Source organism: Nansenia antarctica, assembly GCF_963989245.1.
Source record: "Nansenia antarctica genome assembly, chromosome: 7".
Taxonomy (NCBI): Eukaryota; Metazoa; Chordata; class Actinopteri; order Argentiniformes; family Microstomatidae; genus Nansenia; species Nansenia antarctica.
Window position 1 is genome coordinate 15765989 of NC_137677.1, and position 12500 is coordinate 15778488.

The window sequence follows — 12500 nt, forward strand, 5'->3', positions numbered from 1 at the left end:
AGCCTAAGAGAGGAGGAAAGTTGTATACGACAGATAGAGGAACTGGAAGAACAGATAGCTCAAGTGACATCATTTCATACATCCCAGCCGAACCTCTCAAGAGAATATCGTCAAGTGTCATCACATCATACATCCCAGCCGAACCTCCCAAGGTCTACAGCGACACCAAGGTGGGACGAAAGAACGGAGCCACTAGTAAGCAATTATGGCCTTAGACCAAGAGGGAAGGCATCGGAGGAAGAGGAAATTCAGGGGATCTTCCCGGTGCTGTTTCGAGATAACAAGATAGAATATCGTCCTTGGGGTCATACAGATCTGTCTGAAGTGATCGAAAAACTCCCAGTCCTAGAAGATGGGGGTCACCCTTGGACTAACGAGATGGACGTGAGACTGACAGGGACGCAGGCCGCGATGGGAGACCTGAAAAGACTCTTAGCCTTTATTACAGGATTGGACACCATGCAGGAAATATTGACGAAGGCAGGACTTCATAAATATATCGGTACATCAGTTTATGACCCAGAGCTCTTCGCAGCAAACAGAGGCAGGCTGTGGAAGGCAATCAGAGAGACATACCCTACTCACATTCACCCAGACAATATCATTGTGATGCCACTGGGAGAAGATGAGAATCCCAGAGGTTATGTAGCCCGTGTGCACTCTCAATGGAGAAGTGTGACAGGGAAGGATGCCGAAGATAACCCGTTAGAAAAAGCCATAATCAGGGAAAAGATTCAACAAGGTCTCCCTACCCCAGTTAAGAACAAGTTAGCAGAAGTGGTGGGGCTACGACACATGAACAAGGCTGTTTATATAGACAACGTAGCACACCAAGTAGAATTATTTAGAAAGAAGATTCAGATACAGAAGGCACAAGACGAAGACTCACTCAGAAAACTAACTCAAGTACAATTGACTGAAGGCAAGAAAACCAGAGAGAGAGTGCAGACCATAGCCCTACAGGTCCCATCTCAACCACAGCAACTGCAAACTGTCCCTCCCCAGTCATACCCACAGGGGCCACAAGGGGGGTATCCATACCCACAGGGGCCACCAGGGGTGCAAGTGGTTCCGTACCAGCCATACAACCAGCCTGGCCAAGGACCACCACAAGAGGGATGGACCGCAGCCGGGAAGAAGATGTTAGGACCATGTTTCCAATGCGGCCAGGATGGACACTTAGCCCGTACCTGCTGGAAGAAGAACCAGGGGGGCGCAGGGGGGAAACAAAAAGGAAGATATAGGCCCCCTGCTACACCGGCTCCAGGAGTGGTGAACCCCTACGGAGGCCCACCAGCTGGGCTATAGGGGTGCCCAGAAGATCCGAGAGGGGGGTGCCAGCTGGTGGTGACGAACAGGCCTGAAGATGAACCTACCATATGGGTGTCGGTCAACCAACGTCCATTAGAATTGATGGTGGACAGTGGAGCAGCCTACACCTGTCTGAAGCCTGAAGATGCCACGCACCTTCCTATGTCTGGGAAATATGTGAAGACAATCGGATTCGAGGGAATTAAACAGCTGATCCCTACTACTGAGCTTGTAAGCTTAGAGTACAAAGGACAGAGAGCAGATCTGTCAATACTTGTATCAGAACACACGCCAATAGGGCTACTAGGGAGAGATGCACTATGCCAATTGAACTGTACAGTGAAATGCACACCTGACGGCTGTCGGGTGACAGTGCCACAAGAGAACAGACAACTGTCTGTCATGATGGACAACAACGCATCTATGGTGTATTGGGTGGGAGGGCTTAGCCCAGACCTAATGGAACCAGCAAGGATGTGGGACAATTATATCCTGGCACACATGTCCGAGGCCAGAAGGCCTACTGATCCATTGCATTGTACACTCCAGTATTTTAGAGAAGTTGCAGATGCAAACCCAGATGAGTGGCTGAAGCATCAGCCAAAACAGGTACAGCTTAGTACAAGTTGTATAATCCTAGGCCCTCAGGGAGTGGCTATGAAGATAAACAGTGACACTTATCTAGATCAGGAGCATAAGATTGAGGGTAGCATCCCTCATGTGACACTTATGCCACCTGTGTAGTGTATTTTCATGCTCTGTAACTATAGCGGTGGGCCTCTAAATACACACAATGGCCTTTTGACATGCATGTGCAGAGGATGTAATATCATCATGGGAAGATATAATTGCATTAGGGCCCGAGCCAGCAAAACGCCCATAACATAAATTGCATTAGAATTGTATTAGACCATAGGGTGAATTGCATTATAATAAGACAATAACATCCTATTTACAGGCCAGAAAATGACCTCACCTACTATGATCTCACTGGTAAAACTTTGTATCTAACCAAATTAAAATGACGTGGACTCTGTTTTGATTGGCTCAGCGACAGTGACAAGGGGGGGGTATAAAATCCTGTGCACAGAGGGACTCTTTCTCTTTTTGTTCATATCCCTCTTTTCCTTCATCGGACCACCAGCTCCATTGAGGGGCCATGCTGTGTAACCTGCTTTTTTGAATAAACACTCTTAAATTTGCTCAAGAACTCTTCTTCATGTTTAGCAGTAACAGATACCAAATATATACGAAATCATCTAAAGGCATATGAGGGAAGTGAGTGAGCGAGTGAGTATGATTATGTGAATGAGAGTGAGCGAGCAAGCATGACACATACCTCGAATGATCAGCCGAGGACTCCCAGAGAGCGGAAGAGTTGACTCGACATCCACAGCAGTAGTAGACCTCTGCAGGACACACAAATGAGTGACTGAATGATTGACTGAGTGAGCACATGTGAGTGTAACTACACTGGCTGTGTTATAGAAATACTTACTTACCAATTGTAACCAGGGAGTAGCTGAAAAGGACTGTATACTTTAGGAAAGGGCTGGTTATCTAACTAAGGGAGCTAAATAGGCAGTATAGGAGGATACAGGCAGGGGGCGACAGCAAACCGTTAGACTAGCAGTTAAGGTCGTTAGCATTAGCAAGGGAACTAGCATTAGCATTAGCCTTCAAACAACTAGCATTAGCATTAGCGCTACAAACAACTAGCATTAGCATTAGCGCTACAAACAACTAGCATTAGCATTGAAGCTACAAACAACTAGCATTAGCATTGAAGCTACAAACAACTAACACACGGTATTACAGATGAACAACACATTTATTACACGACGGTTGTATACATCCCCATATATACATTCCCACCCGGCCGGCCACACACACTCTCAATCACTCACTGATAGTCCCTGGCCTGAACAGGCTTATAGTCCAGTGGCGTGGTGCGCGTTGAGGCCTGGTCGAATGGCATGTGCGTGGTCCGCGTAGAAGCTCCGCGGGAGTCTGTGTTCGCTCGTGGAGACGACGATTAATGTCCAGCTGGCGTCCCGCTTGGTCCAACGTTGAACAGCCGGCCGCTGGCAAGGCGGTCCAACGGGAACACAACTAACAGGCTACAGTGGCTCACTCAAGAATCGCTTTCCTGGCGTCTTCAGTTGCTGCACGGGGTGCGCGCTGCTGAATCCGCCATCTTAGATCGGCTTCGTTATTCTCTCTCGTACTGCTTCTCTCTCGTTCTGCTGCTCACCACACTCTGACTGACTCCGCCCTTCCGTCTCTTATATACCACCACCGAACGTAGCATCCGGGTCACGTTCTATGACTGTTAAATGAAATGGTTATGAACTTCACACCGCAAAGACGAATATATTTCCACAAATAAAGCTAGACTAACTAGCCAGCTAACATTGCGATGCTATGAGGTTATTGCTATGCAATTGTTCCCAATTAAATCAAACTAAACTACACAATTAGATACATTCAGTAAACATACAGTAGTGTGCAAAATGACATACCTGTTGACTCTTTTGCTCCTCTGGGATGCTGAGTGCTGTCAAAATTATGAAAATCCCGCTGAATTTCAAACGGCTGTAGAGCATGAATACGACCTAAATACCCACAATGCATAGCTTTCCACTGTATTTTACTGTAAGGTGAAGAAACGGTTAATTACAGTGAGATTCCGCTGTAAATTTACAGCAATTTTTTACAGTGTATCTATCTATCTATCCATCTATCTATCTATCTATCTATCTATCTATCTATCTATCTATCTATCTATCTATCTATCTATCTATCTATCTATCTATCTATCTATCTATCTATCTATCTATCTATCTATCTATCTATCTATCTATCTATCTATCTATCTATCTATCTATCTATCTATCTATCTATCTATCTATCTATCTATCTATCTATCTATCTATCTATCTATCTATCTATCTATCTATCTATCTATCTATCTATCTATCTATCTATCTATCTATCTATCTATCTATCTATCTATCTATCTATCTATCTATCTATCTATCTATCTATCTATCTATCTATCTATCTATCTATCTATCTATCTATCTATCTATCTATCTATCTATCTATCTATCTATCTATCTATCTATCTATCTATCTATCTATCTATCTATCTATCTATCTATCTATCTATCTATCTATCTATCTATCTATCTATCTATCTATCTATCTATCTATCTATCTATCTATCTATCTATCTATCTATCTATCTATCTATCTATCTATCTATCTATCTATCTATCTATCTATCTATCTATCTATCTATCTATCTATCTATCTATCTATCTATCTATCTATCTATCTATCTATCTATCTATCTATCTATCTATCTATCTATCTATCTATCTATCTATCTATCTATCTATCTATCTATCTATCTATCTATCTATCTATCTATCTATCTATCTATCTATCTATCTATCTAGACTGTGTGTCTATTTTATCCGCAATTGAATTTTCTAATTAGATTTATTTATTCTATTCAAATGATTTTGATGCTGGGCTATGTTAACTTTCTGATATTTCCTTTCATACGCAAAATGGGCTGTAAATAATTACTATAGTTATTGGTTAATTTATGAAACAGTTATAAACTGTTGTAGCCTAATTAATTATTCAAATTGTGTGGTCACCACCTCGGTGCTAAGGGTAACACAAAGTGGCTTGCTCGAATCCTTTGCGTACTTCAAATTATAGCGCAAACCATGTTTGGTACCCCCATGCAGCAAAGTGCACAATTGTAATCATTGGTCAATTAAACAACTGTTTCTGATTCATACAATAGTATTTTATTAATGTTATCTATGCCAAAACGTAATTATAAACGCTTTACAAACGCCTTATAACGTGTGACTTATGCTATACTAATTTCGGAATACAATGATTTGTTTATAATGGCGCATATTCGTAACCACCAGATGCAGGCCTAAGATATACAGTATAATCCAGCATATAGGTGTATGTTGACATGTTCCTGTCCAAAAACTGTACTTGACATCAAATCAGGTCTATCGATTTTGTTTGCCTTGTGTTTTGACGAAAAATGTAATTATTGCGCATGCAGGCTCAAAAATAAGTGTTTGAATGTTACCTGAGATATCGGCGGCGTCTCTGCCGTTCTGGTGAAGGTAGCTTTGCTCCAGCGAGTAGGGCGACATGCCGGAGTGTAAACCGGAGGACGCGGGGCTGCTCGAGGCCAGGGGCTGCTGCTTGATGTACGGGGAGCCACCTGGGGACGCCCAGTGTGCTGAGGTGCTAGCGTATGGGGAATGACCGTCCAACGCGCTGGCCATGGCTGGAGAAGAAGGCACAGGGCTGCTGCTACTGTCCGGTCCGTATTCCCCGTTGGAAGTTACTGGACAACTTGCCATATATGTGGACCCGGGGCTTGGGGACATGTGGGGTACGTGATGGCCACTGCTTAGTCCATCGTAGCCCCCGGCCATTGAGTTGGTCATCATATCTAAATTGTAGCTATTGCTGTGGCACGCCAGTGACGCAGAGGGCGCCTGAAAATCAAAACTCTGTGGTAAGATGGAGGTTCCGAAGCCTATGCCGTTCATCATCCGGTACATGGGCTTTAAGGCTTGGCATTTTCTACGGAAGCCTCTGGGTCTGCGACGAAAGGAGCCCTCTTCGAACATGAACTCGCTGGCCGGGTCGATGGTCCAGTAGTGGCCTTTGCCAGGCCTGCCCAGTCCTTTGGGGAGCTTAATAAAGCACTCGTTCAGCGAAAGGTTGTGCCGGACTGAGTTCTTCCAGCCCTGGTAGGAACCCCTGAAGAAGGGGAATCGGGCCTGGAGGAACTGATAGATCTCACTCAACGTCAACCGCTTGGTCGGTGAGCTCTGTATCGCCATAACAATAAGTGCGATGTAGGAGTAGGGCGGCTTTTCCGGCCGCCTCAGGCCGGAGCTCGCTTTTTTGCCCTTGGCGACGGCCGAGGAGCTCTCCATGGTTGTCTGTGGGTTCATCATGGCGGGGTGTAGGACGCCTGGTGCCGGGCTAGACCTCAGAGGAGGCGGCGGGTCCAGCTGCTGCTGAGATGTCTCGGTCGTCATGTCTGCTCCGTTGACGCACAACTGCGGCAGTGACGTGAAGGGAGTGCGGGGAAAGGGAGAACAATCAAGAGAATTGTGGAAAGCGATTCGAAAGTGATAACGAGTAAATTATTTTTCTAAACGTCCTTTGCCATTTACGTTATACAATCGCTGGTTTTCGGAATTCCACAAAAGCGCTTGGAGAGGGAAATGCCTCTCCCGTTCAGTTGGACTCTCCTGTTACGCAGAGAATGCGCAGCGAGTGCGCAGTGTCAAAAATTGAGAGACAACCTGGGGGAATTGGGTATCCAGCATAAGGGCCTGGTAGCGCAGTGTTGTGAAGAGGTTCAGTCCGACACAGAGGCTCCAGTTCGGTGTCACGGTGGTGGTGAGTGCTGCTCTGCGGCGCACCGGGTGGCCATCGCCCGCCTTAATCCCTAAAGGGGAGGAAACGCGAAGACTCCTTGACTTAGTGCGCGCGGCCGCCCAGCCAAACAAAACGCGACCACCTATCATTTCGTAAATCTTTCTTTCCTCCAAGGGCCCCCTTCTCCGCACCCCCTTCCAAATCCCCCCGAAATCAGTGACGACGAGACTCCCCCCCCCCGCTCCCTCCCACTGCCAAATTTGGCCCATGTCCAGTCATCGTCCAGACAGGAGGCGCTGCAACCGAGTTAAAGCCCCTCTTTTCCCCACTCTCTCTGCCCCCCCTCCTTCTTTCCCCCTCCCTCTTTCTAGCTCTGACATCTCAAATACACGCAATTACGCCATCTATCAGACCTCCCCCAGACATTCCAATCAACAGCGCCACACGCCACGCGCGCAAGGTAAAGAACTCCGTCTCTACATACTACTGCATGCAATGAATTCAGACCTCTTATCTCATTGCATAGCGAATACATTTTTCTGTCATGAAATACTGACTAGTTCTGCCTGCTGTTGGTTGGAACCCGTTATGATAACACGTTTAAATCATGTTTGTCATGAAGGCTATACAGATATAGGACAGAGGCAATAATGTATGCTAGGCCCAGAGTTAAAGTTTTTGAAGATCTCAAGAACCTCATACGTTAGACTAGTTCTATCAGAACCCATCCGTGAGAGCCAATACGGAACCAACTTGCATAAAAAACAAACAGTCGCGCGGCGCTGAGCCGGGGATAGGAGGGGGAGGGAAAGGTGGTCTTTCGCTCGAGTGCATTGGTTTGTAAGCGGGGGGTTGTTCTGAGTAAATGACTTTGACATGAGTGGAAGCAGGCTTTTTCCATAAAGCGCGGCTCTGGATACCACACACAGCGCGCCAGTGTCAGCTTACCACCCCGGGCTCTAGCCGGTCCCCTGGGCCCCGCGTTCATTAGAGAGAGAAAACCGAAATTAGGCGCGCGGGCGTCGACAGCTTCCTCCCTATAGAGACAGATCATATGCAGATTTGTTGAACATGGTGCAATTGTTTAGATTGAAAGATAAAACAACATCAATGATAATAACGAGAGAATATCTGTAAGAGAACCAAAACGTGGAGAAGGTCATATTCACAATGTAGCCTATCGATTTTGCAAGCTTACGTGATCAGTTCAATATATATAGGCCTATTTTTTTTTTTTTATGTTGTTGATAATTCTATTTTTCGTTCAAATATTGTCATTTGTTATTTGAAATAGCCTACGTTCTTCTATCCATGTTCATATAATCGAATTACTTATTGGCCTACCAAAATATCAGTCCTACTTTTATTTTAAATTCACTATATCCTTCGGATAGGCCTATATGTGTGTGTGTGTGTGTGTGTGTGTGTGTGTGTGTGTGTGTGTGTGTGTGTGTGTGTGTGTGTGTGTGTGTGTGTGTGTGTGTGTGTGCGCGCGTGTGTGTGTGTGTGTGTGTGTGTGTGTGTGCACGCGCGCGCGTGGTTGCGTGTATGTGTTTGCCATTACCGACACTGTCCTTTTAAGGCTAAGCATTTTGAAGAATAACCTTTGCACTTCACAACAAAGGATGTACGGATAAAATAATTTCCAACATGACACAGAAAAGTGTTAAGAACCTAATGGCCCCAGAATTTCCTGCGACATCAGAACTCATGACCCCCACTGCGATCAGGATGCCTTGGCGGGAAAATAAAACTTTTTTGCGCAGGAGCACTTTGAAGACCGTTCACTGCTTTTACGCACAAGCACACGCCGCATATACGGGGTCTTATTTTAGCTTTTTGAACTGTTCAGTAAACGACTGTTGTAGGCTATATCACATGTAGAAGAAGTCAAACACATTTTGGAATTTGAGATATAGGGACGCTGTTTTCAAATATTATATAGGCCTCATTATTTGTTCTCTTATTATGAATATACTGATTTTCCTTCATGTGTCTCATTCAGTTTTGATGTAGAGAATAGATTAATGACATCAGGCCAACACATTTATTGATATGAAATGTATTTATGTTCTTAGGCCTTACACATTATTTTGACTGATGATGATGATTATTGTTAGTAATTCTAATAATGATAATAATAATGTTAACATTAGCCTATACGTTTTTGTTATGATGATTATGATAATGATACTGATGCTCTTTGCAACTGCATTTTGCATAGGCTATTCGTTGAAAATATATTTCAAATATGCAAATACACAAGCTTTTTCACAAGCGGTTTATTTATTTATTTATTTTTTACTTTTCTCATAGGCTACGGTTTTTATTGTAGGCCTAAATTAGAATCTAAATAGTTGGCTAATCCATGTTATGAATTATGAAATCTATGAAACCATACAAAAATGAAGACTCTGTTCATATGGTCTAGTGGCGCTCCTCGATTCTTCTTCTAGGCGCTCCGACCGCGTTTCCTGCTCCGCGTGGCTCTTTGTGTGAGAGCGGCGGGCTTCTCCTCCAGTAGCCTACCGGGAGGTCATGTGCGGTTCAGCGGCTGGAGTGACGGACTGTTTGGACTTCCTAACATTGTGCCTGGAGAAAAGTTTGATTAAATGACAGTGGGCCGCTGAGGCTGTGCAGCCATGTCCCTGAAATGTATTCTCATAATTCGGTTTGAGACGCTCTTAGCCTATAGTCCACACAGTGCAGAGCTTGAGCTGGAGAGGTAACGGTCCAGGGTAATAGGCTATTGTCAGGTCCAGAGAGCGCAGGTGAGTTCACGGCGCACAGGTGTGCTATTCCGTTGTTTCACCTGCAGGTTGCAGCATTGTTCCGGAAACGGGCTCAACATTCTCTCACCTGTCACCTGTGTGGACTACTTGGTTATCTTGGTCTTGATTCTACAGTCTGTGTAAAACGTGATTTGATTTGTTCTGTGTGAATTAGAAGTATTTATTATTATTTGCATATACAGATAGGCCTACTGTGGACGATGGCTTATTAAATATCTCGTTATTAAATATGTCAGGATATGTCCTATTGTTAACAGAGGTTTCATGCCGATCCACAATAGTCGCAAGAGCGAGACAACACATATAAAGTCAGAAAAAAAGGACTGTCCGCTCGAACCATTATTCTGCTTCAGTGATTAAATAACGACTGTGACATAAACAAGACCGAGGCCTTACATGGCCTTCGTTATGGAAAGGTAAACCCTACATGAGCCACAATTATATACAGGTGATGGGGATAACTGGGAAAGTCAGGTGTTTAGAGACAACAAGCAAACACACAGATTAGGCCTACAGCTATCAATCAATCATCAATGAGAGACGTTTAGAATAAATTGATAAGATATCTTAACATCATAGATATTTCTTCTTAACTTTAATCGGAAAATAAGGCCCTTAAAAGAAATATAAACAAGAGAGAGCAATCTCATCCAAACGAGGTAAATTAGGCATTGGGAAAACAGTGCTCATTGATTTCGCACGTGAATGAGTCAACATTCAATCAACATTGTATTGTTAGTTGAGCAATCTTTGGGATTATTTAATTTATCATTTTCTTGTTTTAGCATAGCCTACTCGTGGACCCATAGGAATGATTTGATTATAATACGTTTACATGCAGTAATTAAAATATGTAGCTTTTATTCTATTATTTGAATTGCATTGTCTTTCGAAAATGTGTGACTAACCTTTCCAATAATAGCAATAATAATAATTTAAAAAGCGACAACCATCGACGGCTTTTGATGGAACCAAATGCATGCGACATGGTGACGTCAATGGCTTGCTTCAGGACCGTGGACAGCTCGAGACATCGTATATCAACCGCAACTTACCGGGCTCACTCCTATACACACCTGTGAATCCAAGTGTTAAAATTAAATGTTTAATTGCATCACCTACTTGACGTATTCGAGTATTCGTCTTATTACCCCGTTGCATTTAGTACATATACATACATATATATATATATATATATATATATATATATACATTTAGAAATAACCTAATAAAATGGTGGGTTGAATATCTTTATTATATTGAAAAGAAGTTACAGAAGCCATGTAAAATATATATTGTTATATATATATATATGTATATATATATATTTGACATGGCTTCTGTAACTTCTATTTCAATATAATAAAGATATCCAACCCACCATTTTATCAGGTTATTTCTAAATGTTGAGTTTGTCAAAACATACATAACTTATTTATTGCAGACGTATTTAATTATTTTTCATCATCTTATGCATGCAGTTTTAATATGATATTTATAATATAGGTTTTTTAATACGCTACAGTATGTATGGATATATATATATACTTATATACTTATACTATATTTGTTTTTGTCTTCTTCTTCTTCTTCTTCTTCCTTCTGCCTTCCTTATGGCAGTTTTGTTTTGTTGCACTGAACATGATGCTCATATGCATCAGTTAAGTCATGACAATAAGAAGCTATGCTGTCATTACAGGAGACCCTGACACGCTTGTCCCCATGAGAACACCATGTGTGTCGCAAAGCTTATGTGAAATGTGAAAAGGTTGCCTATAGCTTTGCTGTGATTTATCCTTAACCATGGTTTTGGAGCGCCCGTACAAATCTGAGACCTACATAGGAACACATTTTATAATGCAGTTTTATAATGCAGTTTTATAATGCAGTTAAGAGCTTAGTGATTTTTTTGGTCGTTTGATGTTTGTTTTGACTATGATATGCTATTATGATGTGTTAACCCTGAGGCTAAACGCATAAAAGCAACCCCTTCACTCATATCAGCAGTCCCAGTAATGTCATTTATTCGTGTAAGTTTACATTTATTTGACATAATTGAAGAATGGATTTTACCGCCTGCTTCCCATGTACCGTGACACGGAGGGATGACATGTTCCCCATAATTCCGCGGGCAGTTCAGTTAATTTACCCTCTCAGGCAAATATCGGATCTTCGTCTGACCACATGCAAACCTTTCTCTCATGTTGACCCCAAACAACATTTAAACACTATGCATTTACACAAGAATAAATAACTCGCGTCCTTTTCCCCCCAACATTTTTATTAAAAAATACCATCCATGCATGAATCAATCTATAGGAAAACAAATAATGTATCTTCCTGCTTTTCATGTGCAGTCACGTATGGTGCAGTTCTCATCACTGCTTGGTCAACAATCCAACATTTTAAACCACAATTATGTAGCAGGTTAACCCAAATTAGCCTACATCAACACACACACACACACACACACACACACACACACACACACACACACACACACACACACACACACACACAAACATAACATATATATTCATTTATTTATTTTTACAGCATTTTGGCACATGATAGCCGTCGTTTACAGTAGAAATGACCTACGAACCATTAAACAAACACACACACAAACAAACAAACAAACACACAAACACACACACACACACACACACACACACACACACACACACACACACACATCACACACAGTGGAATGTCATAAGTCGCAACTAATTTGCTTCGTCCTATAATAACCCGATAGAAATAAAGTTACATGACAAAAACACGTTACGTTAGTCGCTGGAATTACTTCAGTGCATTGAAACATTTCAATGCACTGAAATGACCTTACAGACATAGACAAACGTAAAGTGCCCAAGAAAGTGCACATGGCAAATATAAATCTATACACTGGCTCATGTTATTGGTTTAGGAGAGCAATGAGTCTATTTGAAA

General features: G+C 42.6%; 2 protein-coding genes across 2 annotated transcripts in view; both read right to left on the reverse strand.

The window, feature by feature from the left end:
• The window catches only part of foxf2b (forkhead box F2b), a gene marked incomplete at both ends in the record, with an annotated part of 15200 nt that extends 8790 nt beyond the window's left edge, over positions 1-6410 (reverse strand). The window contains one exon of the mRNA XM_080536336.1: positions 5441-6410. Coding sequence (XP_080392462.1) covers positions 5441-6410 — 970 coding nt within the window. The remainder of the gene's footprint in view (positions 1-5440) is intronic.
• A 6063-nt stretch (positions 6411-12473) lies between these two features.
• foxq1b (forkhead box Q1b) overlaps positions 12474-12500 on the reverse strand; it is a gene marked incomplete at both ends in the record, with an annotated part of 990 nt that continues 963 nt past the window's right edge. The window contains one exon of the mRNA XM_080536341.1: positions 12474-12500. This exon is cut by the window's right edge and continues 963 nt beyond it. Within this exon, the coding sequence (XP_080392467.1) occupies positions 12474-12500 (27 nt within the window).